The sequence below is a fragment of the Gymnoscopelus microlampas genome, assembly GCF_963454915.1.
Source record: "Gymnoscopelus microlampas genome assembly, chromosome: 5".
NCBI classification, from domain to species: domain Eukaryota; kingdom Metazoa; phylum Chordata; class Actinopteri; order Myctophiformes; family Myctophidae; genus Gymnoscopelus; species Gymnoscopelus microlampas.
Genome location: NC_139942.1, coordinates 1,065,701 through 1,087,197, shown reverse-complemented (window position 1 = coordinate 1,087,197; position 21,497 = coordinate 1,065,701). Strand labels below are relative to the sequence as shown.

The 21,497-nt window shown below is 43.2% G+C and overlaps 1 protein-coding gene across 3 annotated transcripts in view; it reads right to left on the bottom strand.

The window, feature by feature from the left end:
- Positions 1-21,497, bottom strand: part of LOC311044744 (histone-lysine N-methyltransferase SETDB2-like) — a 34,994-nt gene that overhangs the window by 11,939 nt on the left and 1,558 nt on the right. For 2 of the 3 annotated variants that reach the window (XM_084056506.1, XM_084056505.1), the window contains exon 2: positions 978-1,091. In XM_084056506.1, the coding sequence (XP_083912632.1) occupies positions 978-1,091 (114 nt within the window). Of the gene's footprint in view, positions 1-977; positions 1,115-21,497 lie in introns of all 3 variants that reach the window. The other variant, XR_014600734.1, reaches the window with a different exon arrangement.

Sequence of the window (21,497 nt, the reverse complement as noted above, 5' to 3'; positions counted from 1 at the left end):
TAGCGACGGAGCTGCACTGTTATTAGGTCTATGTCCCTTTAAGAGTTTCCCGGCATGCCTTGCAGCCGTGTTGTGTTTATACAGGAAGTAAAGAGAGGAAAAGTGTGTGTTGTTGTTGCAAATATTAAGAAAGCAAAAGCATCCATTGAATATGCCGTTTTTGTAAACAGAAAAAGGGAAATAAAGCCGTTCTTTTTGATGAGAGAAGTAGTTATCGTCTCCTTGCCCTGCCGTTCGCCACAGTATACTTGAAACAATACAGCATAATCTGAAATAATTTTCCAGAAAAATCTTAGGATTTAGAACAGTGGTTCTCAAAACTAGCAGATATATTTAACTTAATTTACTCAGGACTTATGTTCAATATGAGCGGGTTGTACAAGTACGCCAAAAGAAAAAACTCCTAATATGGGGTCGTGGTATAAAACAGTTTGAGAAACCCTGATTTAGAAGGCATTTGTATAATCGGCCTCAGGTCTTAATGGGGTAACTTTCAGCTGTGCACACTGCGCTGCCTTTTGATCTGCCTGCGGGGGTGCAGTACGTTAGTCCGACAGCGCATTCCTCCGACAGCGCAGCGCTCCGACGTTTCCAATACTAAACCCGAACCAAACCCGCACCCTAACCCTAACCGCACGCGGATGCCACATAGTCGGAGAAAAGGTCTGTCGGATTAACGCATGCCTCCCTGCCTGCGGTGTGCGCTCTGTGCTAATATAAACTCCAGTCAAAAGTCACAAACTTTATCTTGTTGGATAAATGCATCCAATATTACCATATCCAATGTTGCTGGTCTGATATTAAAAGCAGGAGACATTCAGCAGTGGAAGAAGTACTCACACGTTTTACTTACTTTACTTCAACATTCACTTAGATAAAAGTACAAGTGTGTGTGTGTGTGTGTGTGTGTGTGTGTGTGTGTGTGTGTGTGTGTGTGTGTGTGTGTGTGTGTGTGTGTGTGTGTGTGTGTGTTTTACCTGTATCAGTAGCAATGTTGTGTGTGATGCTGAATCTCAGGTGAAACAGGTATTCATCAACTTCATCAAACACCTGGTCAACTTCCACTCCTGACCAGAAAACCTTGGCCCTTTCTGTAAACACACAAACAACATAACTACTGGAAAAAGTACTACATTTTTTTACTTAAGTAAAAGTATCAATACTGCAATGTAGAAATACTCTGTTACAAGTCAAAATTTACTTGAGTAAAAGTACAAAAGTATTGGTATAAAAATGTACTTGAAGCAATAAAAGCACTCACTATGCAGAATGTCCTGTTTCACAAGTTTTCAGATGTATAACATATATTCGGCCATTTGAAAATAGCAGATCTACAAGTTCTCAATGAGTCGCATCGCGACACATTGTGAGCTTGTAGATCGGCTATTTTCAAATGGCCGAAATGTATATAGGGCATTGTGAGCTTGTAGATCAGCTATTTTCAAATGGCCGAAATGTATATAGGGCTGAAGACCCTATATAGGGCTAAACTAAAGACATACCTCCCCCTTCAGGGGGTGGTTCTGATTATAATAGAATTATAATACTTTGGGCTATTCAACAATAGCAGATATACAAGCTCATAGCGCGGCAACGAGTGCCACGCTATGAGCTTGTAGATCTGATTTTTTTTTTTTTATCTCGAACATTAATTTTGTGCAAATCTTTGAATACATATATTTTTGGAAACAACATTTTTAACTAGAAAGTACTGTTCCTGAAGAAACAGTGTGGGATCGCTAAGAATGTTGATAGTATCACACTAGAAAGTACTTTTCCTGATTAATTCTGTCTTACCTATTTATATTACATATTGTGATGTCACGTGAAGCTTGACCAATCCGAAAACGGGCGGAATAATAAATAGTGGCAATAACATTAGTGTGATCGCTAAAGCGATCCCACAAAAAGCGATCCCACAATAACTAGTGAAGATAACATTAGTGTGATCACTAAAGCGATCCCACAACTAAAATCTTGGCTTCTGGGGGGTCCCTGAAACAAAACATTTTACAAATGTTCGCTTTAAAAAAAAATATTTAAAGATTTGCACACATTTTCACAATTCTTCAGATTTTCTCATTGCCGCGCTTTGAGCTTGTATATCTGCTATTATTGAATAGAAATCTAAAATGACACGGATACTTTCCCGGTCTAAACGGGTTAGACAAAAAAAATTATCATCACAGAACAGTTTGAGGTGCTGGAATGTTCTGGGTTATGGTTGGTAGTGGAGAAGAGCCAAAGATGATGTGGCACTGTGGCAGGTATATGTATGATCCTAGTCCACTGGTTCTCAACCTGTTGGCCGGGACCCCCGGGTGGGGGCTCAAGTGATTTTTTGGGGGGTCCCCAGATGACAGTTAAGTGGCAATGGAAGGACTTTTAAGACCCTTTTAATACCTAAACAAACATAAAAGTAAAAATATAGCTGCAAGCAGCAATGAGCGGTTTCGAGAATACTGGCAGACTGTGACAGAGTGGCAGACTGGCAGACTGGCAGACTTTGACAGAGTGGCAGACTGGCAGACTGTGACAGAGTGGCAGACTGGCAGACTGGCAGACTGGCAGACTGTGACAGACTGTGGCAGACTGGCAGACTGGCAGACAGACAGACTGTGGCAGACTGGCAGACTGGCAGACAGACAGACAGTGACAGAGTGGCAGACTGGCAGACTGTGACAGACTGGCAGACTGGCAGACTGTGACAGAGTGGCAGACAGACAAACAGACAGACTGTGACAGAGTGGCAGAGTGGCAGACTGGCAGACAGACAGACAGTGACAGAGTGGCAGACTGGCAGACAGACAGACTGTGGCAGACTGGCAGACTGGCAGACAGACAGACAGTGACAGAGTGGCAGACTGGCAGACAGACAGACAGTGACAGAGTGGCAGACTGGCAGACAGACAGACAGTGACAGAGTGGCAGACTGGCAGACAGACAGACTGTGACAGAGTGACAGAGTGGCAGACTGGCAGACTGGCAGACAGACAGACAGACAGACAGACAGTGACAGAGTGGCAGACTGGCAGACAGACAGACAGTGACAGAGTGGCAGACTGGCAGACAGACAGACAGTGACAGAGAGAGAGAGAGAGAGAGAGAGAGGGAGAGGGAGAGGGAGAGAGAGAGAGAAGGGGAGAGAGAGAGAGAGAGAGAGAGAGAGAGAGAGAGAGAGAGAGAGAGAGAGAGAGAGAGAGAGAGAGAGAGAGAGAGAGAGAAAAGAAAGAGAGAGAGAGAGAGAGAGAGAGAGAGAGGGAGAGAGAGAGAGAGAGGCAGTGAGAAAGAGAGGCAGTAAGAGAGAGAGCGAGAGAGAAGAAGTGAACATGCATTAATTAACAAAGTCATGATTTTTGTTCAGTAAATTATATTTGGACCGGTTAAATTGAGGTTTGAACCAGGGACCTATAGACTTGTGGGTAGACAGTGTAAAGGATAAGGATAATTCCAGGTCCGTTCATGAAAGTCCTTGCGGTCTTGTTTCCAATGAGGGCCTGTGAGCAATTAGGGGTTAAGAGTCTTGCTCAGGGACAAATTTCATTTCATCGACACATTTGCTGGCCTGGCCTGGAATCGTACCTGGGGCAACCAGGGCCTCTGGCTCCCTAGGTGGGCTCACTAACCACTCAGCTATGGCCACAGTACAGACTGAGCCATTGGATAGACAGAATTGGATTTCATATGTGGTAAGTTATCATACAGCATGGGTTGCTTATTATATACATACAAGCTCATAACGCGTCACATTGTAGATCGGCTGTATGTGGTTACTGTAGGTGTTGTATTAATAATTACATCTGCAAAGTAACAAGTAACTAAAGCTGTCATCTGCTGTAATTGCAGTAGAGTAGAGTAGTAAAGTAAAAGTACCTAAAAATTGTACTGTGCATGTGGCAGGTGTGATTGGTGATGAGTGAGAGGGGTGGATCCAATCCATGGGAATAGGGGGAATTCCAAATGATGATCACCTCAACGCATTGTTGGGGACAGGGATCGAACCAGCGACCTATGGATTCACAGGCTGCCTCTCTTCTCATTGAGCTAGAGATATGGCCTCCCTGATGGTGTCTGTTGACACTCTCACACTCTACTGGTGGAGCTATTGAATCGACAGCATCAGATAGTGAGAAAGGAGAATCCAACAACACAAAACAAAAGGGCAAATGAATTACGTCATACATTGAAAAGAACTACTTTCAAGTATGCATTTCTCCTTATCTTTAACAATTGCACATGCATTGATACAGTCATGTTGTGTGCAATGCAATTGAGTTGAGGTCTGCATGAGGTGAGATTTGAACCAGCGACCCTGTGGTATCAAGGCAGATGATTAAGCCATTGGGCCAACAGACCCGAACTGATGAAAAAGGAGTTCACACACATGACACACTTTCACGCAAATTGCTCAGAAATGCTGGATTTAAATGTTTTTCAAACTGCTCAAAATTGCAGACAATCTAAGGGCGGAGCTTACTGGTCAAAGTGATAGATATGTTCCTCATTGATACAGTCATGTTGTGTGCAATGCAATTATAATGAAGTCTACCTGAGGTGGGATTCGAACCAGCAACCCTGTGGTTTCAAGGCAGATGATTAAGCTATCAAGCTATTGAACCTACACACCTGAACTAGTGAAAAGGGAGTTCAAACACATGACACACTTTCACGCAAATTGCTCAGAAATCCTGGATTTAAATGTTTTTCAAACTGCTCAAAATTGCAGACAATCTAAGGGCAGAGCTTACTGGTCAAAGTGATACATGTGTTCCTCATGAGTCAAGGCACATGTGTAAGCAGGTTTAACGGCTGTCGGCCAAACGAGGCATGACTTTTGCCTGTTTACAGTTTGCATTTTCAAAAAATTGCTATAGCGCCCCCCTTTGACCAATTGGAGTAAGATTGGTTTCAGTGATACTTGGAATGACCTTCTACAATATTGCAAAGTGTCAAACAAATGCGAGTCTGCATGTATGTTTTAGGGGCAGATGAATAATTGTCATAAAACTGCAATTTTCATTGGCTTATAAAAAGCTTAACGTTTTCACTTATGGAAAATCTGCTTGCTCACGTCTGTCGGCATTGGTCATTCATTGATACAGTCATGTTGTGTGCAATGCAATTGAGTTGAGGTCTGCATGAGGTGAGATTTGAACCGGCGACCCTCTGGTATCAAGGCAGATGATTAAGCCATTGGGCCAACAGACCCGAACTGATGAAAAGGGAGTTCACACACATGACACACTTTCACGCAAATTGCTCAGAAATAGTGGATTTAAATGTTTTTCAAACTGCTCAAAATTGCAGACAATCTAAGGGCGGAGTTTACTGGTTAACAATTGCACATGTATTCATTGATACAGTCATGTTGTGTGCAATGCAATTATAATGAATTCTACATGACGTGGGATTCGAACCAGGAACCCTGTGGTTTCAAGGCAGATGATTAAGCCATTGGGCCAACAGACCTGTACTAGTGAAAAGGGAGTTTACACACATGACACACTTCCACGCAAATTGCTCAGAAATCCTTGGTTTAAATGTTTTTCAAACTGCTCAATATATTTCGGAATGGAAACTAGTGGAAAATAGTCGATCTACAAGCTCACAACGCGTTGCTATCTAAAAAGGTGTGAGATTGTAGATCGTCTATTTTCACAAGAAAGTATGTCATACATAAAAAACAACTACTCTCGAAAGCATTTCGTGTTATTGTCTAAACATTGCACATGTCTGAATTAACAGGGTCATGTTTTGTACAATGCAATTTAAATGTGAACTGTAATAAGTGGGATTCGAACCAGGGACCTTTGGCACATGAGACTCACACATACTGGTGGAGCTATCCAATACACAGCCTTAGACAGTGAAAAGGGAGAATCCAACAAAACAAAACAAAAGCGCGAATGAAGTACGTCATACATTGAAAATAACTACTTTCAAGTATTCATTTCTCGTCATCTTTAACAATTGCACATGTATTCATTGATATAGTCATGTTGTGTGCAATGCAATTATAATTAAGACTACCTGAGGTGGGATTCGAACCGGCTACCCTATGGTTTCAAGGCAGATGATTAAGCGATCAAGCTATTGAACCAACACACCTGAACCTGTGAAAAAGGGCCTCAAACATGTATTTGACACAGTTTCATGCAAATTGCTCAGAAATCCTGGATTTAAATGTTTTTCAAACTGCTCAAAATTGCAGACAATCTAAGGGCAGAGCTTACTGGTAAAAGTGATACATGTGTTCCTCATGAGTCAAGGCACATGTGTAAGCAGGTTTAACGGCTGTCGGCCAAACGAGGCATGACTTTTGCCTGTTTAAAGTTTGCATTTTCAAAAAATTGCTATAGCGCCCCCCTTTGACCAATTGGAGTAAGATTGGTTTCAGTGATACTTGGAAGGACCCTCTACAATATTGCAAAGTGTCAAACAAATGTGAGTCTGCATGTATGTGTTAGGGGCAGATGAATAATTTAAAAAAAGCTGCAATTTTCATTGGCTTATAAAAGCTTAACGTTTTCACTTATGGAAAATCCGCTAAGTTACGTTTGTCGGCATTGGTCCAAAGTTCATGTGTATACAGTTTCGTACAGATTGCTCATAAATCCCAGGAGGAGTAGGCTTTTTACTGCTTTTTACTGCTTTTCATAGAATTCGAAATGGTGGGAGATCTAAAGGTCAGAGGTCAAAAGTCAAACAGCGAAAGTTGTTAGGCATGAGGAGACGCATGTGTGTATCGAAGTTTCATGGCTGTAGGTCGAACAGGGCATGAGCTGTACCTGTTCAAAGTTGGCATGTTCAATTGAGTGCTACAGCGCCACCCTTTGGCCAATGGTTGTGAGTTTCGGGTTTTCGCCGTTTGGCATAGCCCTCTACCATATTGCCGAATTTCATAAGAAGTGACCAGGCGGTTAGGCCAGAACTGGCAAAACCGGCGGAAGAATAATAATAAATATAGCTGCAAGCAGCAATGAGCGGTTTCGAGAATAATGGCAGACTGGCAGACTGTGACAGAGTGGCAGACTGGCAGACTGGCAGACTGTGACAGAGTGGCAGACTGGCAGACTGGCAGACTGTGACAGACTGTGGCAGACTGGCAGACTGGCAGACAGACAGACTGTGGCAGACTGGCAGACTGGCAGACAGACAGACAGTGACAGAGTGGCAGACTGGCAGACTGTGACAGACTGGCAGACTGGCAGACTGTGACAGAGTGGCAGACAGACAAACAGACAGACTGTGACAGAGTGGCAGAGTGGCAGACTGGCAGACAGACAGACAGTGACAGAGTGGCAGACTGGCAGACAGACAGACTGTGGCAGACTGGCAGACAGACAGACAGTGACAGAGTGGCAGACTGGCAGACAGACAGACAGTGACAGAGTGGCAGACTGGCAGACAGACAGACAGTGACAGAGTGGCAGACTGGCAGACAGACAGACTGTGACAGAGTGACAGAGTGGCAGACTGGCAGACAGACAGACAGACAGACAGTGACAGAGTGGCAGACTGGCAGACAGACAGACAGTGACAGAGTGGCAGACTGGCAGACAGACAGACAGTGACAGAGAGAGAGAGAGAGAGAGAGAGGGAGAGGGAGAGGGAGAGAGAGAGAGAAGGTAGAGAGAGAGAGAGAGAGAGAGAGAGAGAGAGAGAGAGAGAGAGAGAGAGTGAGAGAGAGAGAGAGAGAGAGAGAGAGAGAGAGAGAGAGAGAGAGAGAGAGAGAGAAAAGAAAGAGAGAGAGAGAGAGAGAGAGGGAGAGAGAGAGAGAGGCAGTGAGAAAGAGAGGCAGTAAGAGAGAGAGCGAGAGAGAAGAAGTGAACATGCATTAATTAACAAAGTCATGATTTTTGTTCAGTAAATTATATTTGGACCGGTTAAATTGAGGTTTGAACCAGGGACCTATAGACTTGTGGGTAGACAGTGTAAAGGATAAGGATAATTCCAGGTCCGTTCATGAAAGTCCTTGCGGTCTTGTTTCCAATGAGGGCCTGTGAGCAATTAGGGGTTAAGAGTCTTGCTCAGGGACAAATTTCATTTCATCGACACATTTGCTGGCCTGGCCTGGAATCGTACCTGGGGCAACCAGGGCCTCTGGCTCCCTAGGTGGGCTCACTAACCACTCAGCTATGGCCACAGTACAGACTGAGCCATTGGATAGACAGAATTGGATTTCATATGTGGTAAGTTATCATACAGCATGGGTTGCTTATTATATACATACAAGCTCATAACGCGTCACATTGTAGATCGGCTGTATGTGGTTACTGTAGGTGTTGTATTAATAATTACATCTGCAAAGTAACAAGTAACTAAAGCTGTCATCTGCTGTAATTGCAGTAGAGTAGAGTAGTAAAGTAAAAGTACCTAAAAATTGTACTGTGCATGTGGCAGGTGTGATTGGTGATGAGTGAGAGGGGTGGATCCAATCCATGGGAATAGGGGGAATTCCAAATGATGATCACCTCAACGCATTGTTGGGGACAGGGATCGAACCAGCGACCTATGGATTCACAGGCTGCCTCTCTTCTCATTGAGCTAGAGATATGGCCTCCCTGATGGTGTCTGTTGACACTCTCACACTCTACTGGTGGAGCTATTGAATCGACAGCATCAGATAGTGAGAAAGGAGAATCCAACAACACAAAACAAAAGGGCAAATGAATTACGTCATACATTGAAAATAACTACTTTCAAGTATGCATTTCTCGTTATCTTTAACAATTGCACATGCATTGATACAGTCATGTTGTGTGCAATGCAATTGAGTTGAGGTCTGCATGAGGTGAAATTTGAACCAGCGACCCTGTGGTATCAAGGCAGATGATTAAGCCATTGGGCCAACAGACCCGAACTGATGAAAAAGGAGTTCACACACATGACACACTTTCACGCAAATTGCTCAGAAATGCTGGATTTAAATGTTTTTCAAACTGCTCAAAATTGCAGACAATCTAAGGGCGGAGCTTACTGGTCAAAGTGATAGATATGTTCCTCATTGATACAGTCATGTTGTGTGCAATGCAATTATAATGAAGTCTACCTGAGGTGGGATTTGAACCAGCAACCCTGTGGTTTCAAGGCAGATGATTAAGCTATCAAGCTATTGAACCTACACACCTGAACTAGTGAAAAGGGAGTTCAAACACATGACACACTTTCACGCAAATTGCTCAGAAATCCTGGATTTAAATGTTTTTCAAACTGCTCAAAATTGCAGACAATCTAAGGGCAGAGCTTACTGGTCAAAGTGATACATGTGTTCCTCATGAGTCAAGGCACATGTGTAAGCAGGTTTAACGGCTGTCGGCCAAACGAGGCATGACTTTTGCCTGTTTAAAGTTTGCATTTTCAAAAAATTGCTATAGCGCCCCCCTTTGACCAATTGGAGTAAGATTGGTTTCAGTGATACTTGGAAGGACCCTCTACAATATTGCAAAGTGTCAAACAAATGTGAGTCTGCATGTATGTGTTAGGGGCAGATGAATAATTTAAAAAAAGCTGCAATTTTCATTGGCTTATAAAAGCTTAACGTTTTCACTTATGGAAAATCCGCTAAGTTACGTTTGTCGGCATTGGTCCAAAGTTCATGTGTATACAGTTTCGTACAGATTGCTCATAAATCCCAGGAGGAGTAGGCTTTTTACTGCTTTTTACTGCTTTTCATAGAATTCGAAATGGTGGGAGATCTAAAGGTCAGAGGTCAAAAGTCAAACAGCGAAAGTTGTTAGGCATGAGGAGACGCATGTGTGTATCGAAGTTTCATGGCTGTAGGTCGAACAGGGCATGAGCTGTACCTGTTCAAAGTTGGCATGTTCAATTGAGTGCTACAGCGCCACCCTTTGGCCAATGGTTGTGAGTTTCGGGTTTTCGCCGTTTGGCATAGCCCTCTACCATATTGCCGAATTTCATAAGAAGTGACCAGGCGGTTAGGCCAGAACTGGCAAAACCGGCGGAAGAATAATAATAAATATAGCTGCAAGCAGCGATAATACGGGGCCAGGAGAGAGAAAGAGAAATGATAATTTCTTTAACAGGTCAGTTCATGAAAGTCCTTGCGGTCTTGTTTCCAATGAGGGCCTGTGAGCAATTAGGGGTTAAGAGTCTTGCTCAGGGACAAATTTCATTTCATCGACACATTTGTTGACCTGGCCTGGAATCGTACCTGGGGCAACCAGAGCCTCTGGCTCCTTAGGCGGGCTCACTAACCACTCAGCTATGGCCGCCCCTCAGAGAGAGAGAGAGAGAGAGAGAGAGAGAGAGAGAGAGAGAGAGAGAGAGAGAGAGAGAGAGAGAGAGAGAGAGAGAGAGAGAGAGAGAGAGAGAGAGAGAGAGAGAGAGAGAGAGAGAGAGAGAGAGAGAGAGAGAGAGAGAGAGAGATGGAAACGGAATAGATTGAAGAGAAAAACATGGAAACGGAATAGATTGAAGAGAGAGAAAGAGCCATGGAAACGGAATAGATTGAGTCATGTTTCTTGCAATTCAACTTAAATGAGTCTGCATCAAGTGAGGCTTGAACCAGCAACCTTGCGGTCGAGAGAAACTCTTAGGTAGCTGCAACACTACCTATAGTGCTATAGCTTTGTCCAGGCTGATATTGTCTGTTGAGGATGAAAAAAATCTTGCCTTCTGTCATGACCCAAGCCCCTGTTTCACTAACACTGAGATCACTCGTTCACAAACCATTTACCAATGAAGAAATTGTACATCTCCTCAGAAGCAAAACTAGTGAAAGTAGCCGATCTACAAGCTCACAAACCATTAAAAGTTGTCAGATTGTACATCGGCTATTTTCACAATGAAGTAGGTTATACATTGAAAAAACATACTCTCATTGCTATCTGAAAAGTTGTGAGATTGTAGATCAGCTGTATGTAAAAAACACTCAATTAAGTATTTCATGTTACTGTATCTTTAACAATTGCAGATGTATTCATTGATAGTCATGTTGTGTGAAATGCAACTTAGATGAAGTCTGCACCAAGTGAGGCTTGAACTGGTGACCTTCAGGTTGTGGGGCACACATTTAAGCGAGAAGCCACCAACAGACAAGAACCTGTGAAAGGAGATCACACAGATGATACAGTTTCACGCAAATAGCTGAAAAATCCTGGGTTTAAGTGTTTTTCAAACTGCTCAAGATTGCGGACAATCTAAGGGCGGTGCTTACTGGTCAACGTGATAGATGTGTTCCTCATTAGTCAAGGCACATGTGTAAGCAGGTCTAATGGCTGTCGGCCAAACGAGGCATGACTTTTGCCTGTTTAAAGTTTCAATTTTCAAAAAATTGCTATAGCGCCCCCGTTTGACCAATTGGAGTAAGATTGGTTTCAGTGATATTTGGAATGGCCCTTTACATTTCTGCAAAGTTTCAAAGAATGGTAAGTCTGCATGTATGTGTTAGGGGCAGATGAATAATTGTCATAAAACTGCAATATTCATTGGCTCATTAAAGCTTCATTTTTTCACTTATGGAAGATATTTTGCAAACGTTTTTTGGTATAGGTCCAAAGTTCATGTGTAAAAAGTTTCGTGCAGATTACTCAAAAATCCCAGGAGGAGATAGGTTTTAACTGTTTTTCATATAATTCGAAATGGTGGGAGATCTAAGGGTCAGAGGTCAAAAGTCAGAGTGTGAAAGTTGTTCATCGTGAGGAGACGCATGTGTGTATTGAAGTTTTATGGCTGTAGGTAAAACAGGGCATGAGTTGTACCTGTTCAAAGTTGGCATTTTCAACTGAGTGCTATAGCGCCACCTTTTGACGAAAGATTGTGAGATTTATTTTTTGATCGTTTTTCATGACCATCTATCATATGGCCGAGTTTCATAAAAAGCGTATGCACGGTTCAGCCAGAACTGGCAAAAACGGCAGAAGAAGAAGAAGAAGAAATGGAATAATGCGAATAACAATACGGGTCCATGCTGGAAGCCTGGCCCCGTAATAAATATAGCTGCAAGCAGCAATGAGCGGTTTCGAGAATAATGGCAGACTGGCAGACTGTGACAGAGTGGCAGACTGGCAGACTGGCAGACTGTGACAGAGTGGCACACTGGCAGACTGTGACAGACTGTGGCAGACTGGCAGACAGACAGACTGTGGCAGACTGGCAGACAGACAGACAGTGACAGAGTGGCAGACTGGCAGACTGTGACAGAGTGGCAGACTGGCAGACTGGCAGACAGACAGACAGTGACAGAGTGGCAGACTGGCAGACAGACAGACTGTGACAGAGTGGCAGACTGGCAGACAGACAGACAGTGACAGACTGGCAGACTGGCAGACAGACAGACAGTGACAGAGTGGCAGACTGGCAGACAGACAGACTGTGACAGAGTGGCAGACTGGCAGACAGACAGACAGTGACAGACTGGCAGACTGGCAGACAGACAGACAGTGACAGAGTGGCAGACTGGCAGACAGACAGACAGACAGACAGACAGACAGACAGACAGACAGACAGACAGACAGACAGACAGACAGAGAGAGAGAGAGAGAGAGAGAGAAAGAGAGAGAGGCAGTAAGAGAGAGAGAGAGGCAGTAAGAGAGAGAGAGAGCGAGAGAGAAGAAGTGAACATGCATTAATTAACAAAGTCATGATTTTTGTTCAGTAAATTATATTTGGACCGGTTAAATTGGGGTTTGAACCAGGGACCGGTAGACAGTGTAAAGGATAAGGATAATTCCAGGTCCGTTCATGAAAGTCCTTGCGGTCTTGTTTCCAATGAGGGCCTGTGAGCAATTAGGGGTTAAGAGTCTTGCTCAGGGACAAATTTCATTTCATCGACACATTTGCTGGCCTGGCCTGGAATCGTACCTGGGGCAACCAGGGCCTCTGGCTCCCTAGGTGGGCTCACTAACCACTCAGCTATGGCCACAGTACAGACTGAGCCATTGGATAGACAGAATTGGATTTCATATGTGGTAAGTTATCATACAGCATGGGTTGCTTATTATATACATACAAGCTCATAACGCGTCACATTGTAGATCGGCTGTATGTGGTTACTGTAGGTGTTGTATTAATAATTACATCTGCAAAGTAACAAGTAACTAAAGCTGTCATCTGCTGTAATTGTAGTAGAGTAGAGTAGTAAAGTAAAAGTACCTAAAAATTGTACTGTGCATGTGGCAGGTGTGATTGGTGATGAGTGAGAGCAGGTGAGAGGGGTGGATCCAATCCATGGGAATAGGGGGAATTCCAAATGATGATCACCTCAACGCATTGTTGGGGACAGGGATCGAACCAGCGACCTATGGATTCACAGGCTGCCTCTCTTCTCATTGAGCTAAAGATATGGCCTCCCTGATGGTGTCTGTTGATATCTATAGGTTTTTCCGTCCTATAGGTTCTTCCGGTGTGAGATTGTAGATCAGCTATTTTCACAAGAAAGTATGTCATACATAAAAAACAAGTACTCTCAAAAGCATTTCATGTTATTGTTTAAAAAATGCACATGTCTGAATTAACAGGGTCATGTTTTGTACAATGCAATTTAAATGTAAACTGTGACGAGTGGGGTTTGAACCATGGACCTCTGGCACATGAGACTAACAGTGTATTGATCAAGCTATTCAATGCACAGCCTTAGTCAGTGAAAAAGGAGAATCCAACAAAACAAAAAAAAAGAGGGAATGAAGTACGTCATACATTGAAAATAACTCCTCTCAATAAGCATTTCATTTATCAATTGCATGTTTATTCATTGATACAATCATGTTGTGTGCAATGCAATTGAGTTGAAGTCTGCATGACTTGGGATTTGAACCGGCGACTCTGCGGTATCAAGGCAGATGATTAAGCCATTGGGCCAACAGACCTGTACTAGTGAAAAGGGAGTTCACAGACATGACACACTTTCACGCAAATTGCTCAGAAATCCTTGGTTTAAATGTTTTTCAAACTGCTCAAAATTGCAGACAATCTAAGGGCGGAGTTTACTGGTTAACAATTGCACATGTATTCATTGATACAGTCATGTTGTGTGCAATGCAATTATAATGAATTCTACATGACTTGGGATTCAAACCAGGAACCCTGTGGTTTCAAGGCAGATGATTAAGCCATTGGGCCAACAGACCTGTACTAGTGAAAAGGGAGTTTACACACATGACACACTTTCACGCAAATTGCTCAGAAATCCTTGGTTTAAATGTTTTTCAAACTGCTCAATATATTTCGGAATGGAAACTAGTGGAAAATAGTCGATCTACAAGCTCACAACGCGTTGCTATCTAAAAAGGTGTGAGATTGTAGATCGGCTATTTTCACAAGAAAGTATGTCATACATAAAAAAAAACTACTCTCAAAAGCATTTTGTGTTATTGTCTAAACATTGCACTTGTCTGAATTAACAGGGTCATGTTTTGTACAATGCAATTTAAATGTGAACTGTAATAAGTGGGATTTGAACCAGGGACCTTCGGCACATGAGACTCACACTCTACTGGTGGAGCTATCCAATACACAGCCTTAGACAGTGAAAAGGGAGAATCCAACCAAACAAAACAAAAGCGCGAATGAAGTACGTCATACATTGAAAATAACTACTTTCAAGTATGCATTTCTCGTCATCTTTAACAATTGCACATGTATTCATTGGTATAGTCATGTTGTGTGCAATGCAATTATAATTAAGTCTACCTGAGGTGGGATTCGAACCGGCTACCCTATGGTTTCAAGGCAGATGATTAAGCGATCAAGCTATTGAACCAACACACCTGAACCTGTGAAAAAGGGCCTCAAACATGTATTTGACACAGTTTCATGCAAATTGCTCAGAAATCCTGGATTTAAATGTTTTTCAAACTGCTCAAAATTGCAGACAATCTAAGGGCAGAGCTTACTGGTCAAAGTGATACATGTGTTCCTCATGAGTCAAGGCACATGTGTAAGCAGGTTTAACGGCTGTCGGCCAAACGAGGCATGACTTTTGCCTGTTTAAAGTTTGCATTTTCAAAAAATTGCTATAGCGCCCCCCTTTGACCAATTGGAGTAAGATTGGTTTCAGTGATACTTGGAAGGACCCTCTACAATATTGCAAAGTGTCAAGCAAATGTGAGTCTGCATGTATGTGTTAGGGGCAGATGAATAATTTAAAAAAAGCTGCAATTTTCATTGGCTTATAAAAGCTTAACGTTTTCACTTATGGAAAATCCGCTAAGTTACGTTTGTCGGCATTGGTCCAAAGTTCATGTGTATACAGTTTCGTACAGATTGCTCATAAATCCCAGGAGAAGTGATTTTTTTACTGCTTTTTACTGCTTTTCATAGAATTCGAAATGGTGGGAGATCTAAAGGTCAGAGGTCAAAAGTCAAACAGCGAAAGTTGTTAGGCATGAGGAGACGCATGTGTGTATCGAAGTTTCATGGCTGTAGGTCGAACAGGGCATGAGCTGTACCTGTTCAAAGTTGGCATGTTCAATTGAGTGCTACAGCGCCACCCTTTGGCCAATGGTTGTGAGTTTCGGGTTTTCGCCGTTTGGCATAGCCCTCTACCATATTGCCGAATTTCATAAGAAGTGACCAGGCGGTTAGGCCAGAACTGGCAAAACCGGCGGAAGAATAATAATAATAAATATAGCTGCAAGCAGCAATTAGCGGTTTCGAGAAAAATGGCAGACTGGCAGACTGTGACAAGAGTGGCAGACTGGCAGACTGGCAGACTTTGACAGAGTGGCAGACTGGCAGACTGGCAGACTGGCAGACTGGCAGACTTTGACAGAGTGGCAGACTGGCAGACTGTGACAGAGTGGCAGACTGGCAGACTGTGACAGACTGTGGCAGACTGGCAGACAGACAGACTGTGGCAGACTGGCAGACTGGCAGACAGACAGACAGACAGTGACAGAGTGGCAGACTGTGACAGAGTGAGAGAGAGAGAGAGAGAGAGAGAGAGAGAGAGAGAGAGAGAGAGAGAAAGAGAGAGAGAGAGAGAGAGAGAGAGAGAGAGAGAGAGAGAGAGCAAAGTGCACATGTCTGAATTAACAGGGTCATGTTTTGCATAATGCAATTTAAATGTAAACTGTGACAAGTGGGGTTTGAGCCGTGGACCTTTGGCACATGAGACTAACACTGTATTGATCAAGCTATTCAATCCACAGCCTTGGTCAGTGAGAAGGGAGAATCCAACAAAACAAAACAAAACAAAAGAGTGAATGAAGTACATCATACATTGAAAACAAGTACTCTCAATAAGCGTTTCATTTAACAATTGCATGTTTATTCATTGATACAGTCATGTTGTGTGTAATGCAATTGAGTTGAGGTCTGCATGAGGTGAGATTTGAACCGGCGACGCTCTGGTATCAAGGCAGATGATTAAGCCATTGGGCCAACAGACCCGAAATGATGAAAAGGGAGTTCACACACATGACACACTTTCACGCAAATTGCTCAGAAATACTGGATTTAAATGTTTTTCAAACTGCTCAAAATTGCAGACAATCTAAGGGCGGAGTTTACTGGTTAACAATTGCACATGCATTCATTGATACAGTCATGTTGTGTGCAATGCAATTATAATGAATTCTACATGACGTGGGATTCGAACCAGGAACCCTGTGGTTTCAAGGCAGATGATTAAGCCATTGGGCCAACAGACCTGTACTAGTGAAAAGGGAGTTCACACACATGACACACTTTCACGCAAATTGCTCAGAAATCCTTGGTTTAAATGTTTTTCAAACTGCTCAATATATTTCGGAATGGAAACTAGTGGAAAATAGTCGATCTACAAGCTCACAACGCGTTGCTATCTAAAAAGGTGTGAGATTGTAGATCGGCTATTTTCACAAGAAAGTATGTCATACATAAAAAAAAACTACTCTCAAAAGCATTTCGTGTTATTGTCTAAACATTGCACTTGTCTGAATTAACAGGGTCATGTTTTGTACAATGCAATTTAAATGTGAACTGTAATAAGTGGGATTCGAACCAGGGACCTTCGGCACATGAGACTCACACTCTACTGGTGGAGCTATCCAATACACAGCCTTAGACAGTGAAAAGGGAGAATCCAACAAAACAAAACAAAAGCGCGAATGAAGTACGTCATACATTGAAAATAACTACTTTCAAGTATGCATTTCTCGTCATCTTTAACAATTGCACATGTATTCATTGGTATAGTCATGTTGTGTGCAATGCAATTATAATTAAGTCTACCTGAGGTGGGATTCGAACCGGCTACCCTATGGTTTCAAGGCAGATGATTAAGCGATCAAGCTATTGAACCAACACACCTGAACCTGTGAAAAAGGGCCTCAAACATGTATTTGACACAGTTTCATGCAAATTGCTCAGAAATCCTGGATTTAAATGTTTTTCAAACTGCTCAAAATTGCAGACAATCTAAGGGCAGAGCTTACTGGTCAAAGTGATACATGTGTTCCTCATGAGTCAAGGCACATGTGTAAGCAGGTTTAACGGCTGTCGGCCAAACGAGGCATGACTTTTGCCTGTTTAAAGTTTGCATTTTCAAAAAATTGCTATAGCGCCCCCCTTTGACCAATTGGAGTAAGATTGGTTTCAGTGATACTTGGAAGGACCCTCTACAATATTGCAAAGTGTCAAACAAATGTGAGTCTGCATGTATGTGTTAGGGGCAGATGAATAATTTAAAAAAAGCTGCAATTTTCATTGGCTTATAAAAGCTTAACGTTTTCACTTATGGAAAATCCGCTAAGTTACGTTTGTCGGCATTGGTCCAAAGTTCATGTGTATACAGTTTCGTACAGATTGCTCATAAATCCCAGGAGAAGTGATTTTTTTACTGCTTTTTACTGCTTTTCATAGAATTCGAAATGGTGGGAGATCTAAAGGTCAGAGGTCAAAAGTCAAACAGCGAAAGTTGTTAGGCATGAGGAGACGCATGTGTGTATCGAAGTTTCATGGCTGTAGGTCGAACAGGGCATGAGCTGTACCTGTTCAAAGTTGGCATGTTCAATTGACTGCTACAGCGCCACCCTTTGGCCAATGGTTGTGAGTTTCGGGTTTTCGCCGTTTGGCATAGCCCTCTACCATATTGCCGAATTTCATAAAAAGTGACCAGGCGGTTAGGCCAGAACTGGCAAAACCGGCGGAAGAATAATAATAATAATAATAATGAAAGTGTAGAGATGTAATAGGGTTCGAAGCCTTACAGGCTCTCGAAACCTAATGAAAGCCAAGGAATGTAATAGGGTTCGAAGCCTTACAGGCTCTCGAAACCTAATAATAATAATGAAAGCCAAGGAATGTAATAGGGTTCGAAGCCTTACAGGCTCTCGAAACCTAATAAAATAAAAAAGTCCATTACTACACCACAAGTAATCAACAAACTATACTATAAAACTGGTCAAATAATATATAGAGAGAGGGAGAGAGATTTTGATTTTAAGACCACTTTATTAAAACCTTTCCAAAGCCACTTTTTGCAGTACAAGAAAATACTCATGACGATCAAATGATTCTATCCAACCACAGAATTAAAACATTTTTTTTTTTATTTTTAGCGGCGCTAGCCGCTCTATACCTTTAGGTATAGAGCGGCTATGGAAGGACTTTTAAGACCCTTTTAATACCTAAACAAACATAAAAGTAAAATAAAATAAAAAAGGTATAGAGCGGCTCTATACCTTTAGGTATAGAGCGGATATTAGCCCTCTATGCCTGGCTTTTGCGTCAACGTTCTGATTGGTCAGGTGCGCCAACGTTCTGATTGGTCAGGTGCGTCAACGTTCTGATTGGTCAGGTGCGTCAACGTTCTGATTGGTCAGGTGCGCCAAAGTTGTGATTGGTCACTATTCATGACATCACTATGATGTCATGAATATAGAATTCGATGTCTATATAAAAGATGACAATGACTTCATCTTATTATTCATTTGGCTAAAGTCTCCGTCTAGGTAAGTTATTTAAAGTTAATATGACGAATAGAAAGAGAAAGATACAAGAACAGATGAAGGGTGAATGTATAGAAAGTCTGAGTTCGGGACCCAGTCATCCGTTATGACAGAATGGTTTGATAGAGACGATCGAGAATCCAAGAGTCCGTTAAGGTTCTGATTGGTCAGGCCCGTCAAGGTTCTGATTGATCAGGCCCGTCAAGGTTCTGATTGGTCAGGCAAGGGGACTATTCATGACATCACTATGATGTCAAGGTTTATTTTTTATTTCCTCATGTTTTTTTTTGTATATATTTTTATTTGGCTAAAGTCTCCTTCTAGGTAAGTTATTTAAAGTTAGATCCTCAATTTAACTTTATCTGTCGTCGACGCTCTGATTGGTCAGACCCGTCAACAAAGTGATTGGTCAAGCTTCACATGACACATGGCTATAAACACATTATAAACACATATCGATGACATAATGTATTCAAAGGCGCCGCTACCTTCACACAGGGTGTGATTTTTTTTTTAGAAAGCAAGCTGTAAGGTGCCATCACTAGCGACTGTACATAGTGCCTCCCCTGCACACCACACCTGCACAAACCCCCCAATGTCCCCCACCAGGCTGTAGTAGGCGTACTCTATTTTGATGGGAGCTGCCATTATCCCCTTTGCCATCAACACAGGATCAACTGATGCCAGCCCCTGAACCTGGTTCCTCGTGGTCCCGCAGACTGTTACGTATACTGGCATGGGACAGCACTGTTGATGTAATAAAGTCGTTGTGGAAGAGGGGTTCTTCAAATAGCCACATCCCTGGTGTTGCACCAGGTACCCGGTTGGTCTTTAGCACCTGCCAGGCTTTCACCACTGAGTGATAGAAAGGTGCGAGTCCTGTAAAGTCTGTCTGCTCTGATTTCAGCAGGAAGAGGTGCTTGTCGTAACCCAACTGTCCTCCTCTCCTCAGCAGTAGCCTAGCAGTATCTGCCCAGCTTACGCCATAGTGGTACAATAGTCTTTGCGCCGTCTACAGCCTGAAAGCCATGACCCTCAATGGGATGTCCATCAGGCCCTGCCCTCCCTCACGCACTGGCAGGTATAAGGCTGCAGCTTTGATCCAGTGTTGGCCTGACCAAAAGAAATTGACCAGCGGGTGAGGGGCATGGTGGCGCAGTCGGTAGCGCTGTCGCCTCACAGCTAGAAGGTCCTGGGTTCGATTTCCGCAGGGGACGCTGTGGGCGTTGGGGGCGTGTTCTCTCCTCCACGTCATCAGTGCCCATACCCTAGGTGGGGTTGGCGAAAGGGCCTTTCTGTGTGGAGTTTGCATGTTCTCCCCGTGTCCCCTAGGGTAGGTACCCGCACAAAAACATGCAGTAATCCTGGTCACTAGTATACTGCCTCCCCCTGGCCAGCCGGGGCGCCTTATGGAGGGGAAAGGAACTGGTTGGAATAACGTGTTCCTTCCACGCGCTACGTCCAACCAGGGAAACTCTCCCCTGTCAGGTGATAAGAAGGTCAGTTGGCTCTCATGCATTGAAGGAGGCATGAGCTCGGCCCTGGCCTCCCTAGGTTGGCAGAGGGAGTGTAGTGCCCAGGATTACATAGAGATTGGCACTGGGTGTAAAAAAATAGGGTTACAAAATCGTGGGATAAAAATATAGAAAAAAATAAAAGAAGAAATTGACCAGTATCCTCAATCAGGCCTGGTGGGGGAGGCAGGATAATCAGTCTATGCCAAAGCATCGAGGCGATTAGGTTATTGGCAACCAGGACTCTACCATGATAGCTGGGGTAGCAACCATTTCCATTTAGACATTCTGGCACACACCTTCTACAGTAACCCCTCCCAGTTCCTCTTCTGAAACTCCTGTGTCCCTAGAAACACCCCTAAGAGTTAGAATCCCAATGTCCACCCCATACAACTTACATGATGTCAATCACGTCTCTCATTAGAGACAAATTGTCCATAATAGAACGATCTGGCACACAATATGACTGGTCCTTGTGAATAAGTAATTCCATATAGTAATTCAGCCTATTAGCTAAAACCTTTGAAAGTATTTTGTAGTCAGTGCAGAGAAGGGCAACAGGCCTCCAGTTTTTGAGAAGTATTAAATCCCCTTTCTTTGGTAGCAGAGACAGTTCAGCTCTAGTGCATGTGAGGGGTAGGGTGCCTCTCTGGAAGCACTCCTGTAGCAAGTCTGCCCCTATAACATTCCGTCGATCCCAGGGGCCCGACCTGACACCATTCCCGTCACAGCCTTTGCGAGTTCTTCCATGCACAGGGTAGAATCCAACTCGATACCTTCCACTGGTGTCAACTGCAGTAGCCCCTGCAGTAAATTGGCTACGTACGCCTGGTCACAAGTCTCCGCTGTATACAGCTTGGTGTAAAAGTCCACTGTGTGCACCTTCATCTGGGCTGGGTTGGTTGTAACACTACCATCAGGGAGCCGGAGACACACCATATGCTGTCTCCTCACTATCGTCTTCTCCAGGTTGAAAAAAAAGGAAGTGGGGGCATGTCCCTAAGGCTCATGAAAACGGATCTCAAAAGCGCACCTTTAGCTCTTTCCTGTAAAAAGGAACTAAGTTTGTGTCTCTTCTCCTGTAAACCTA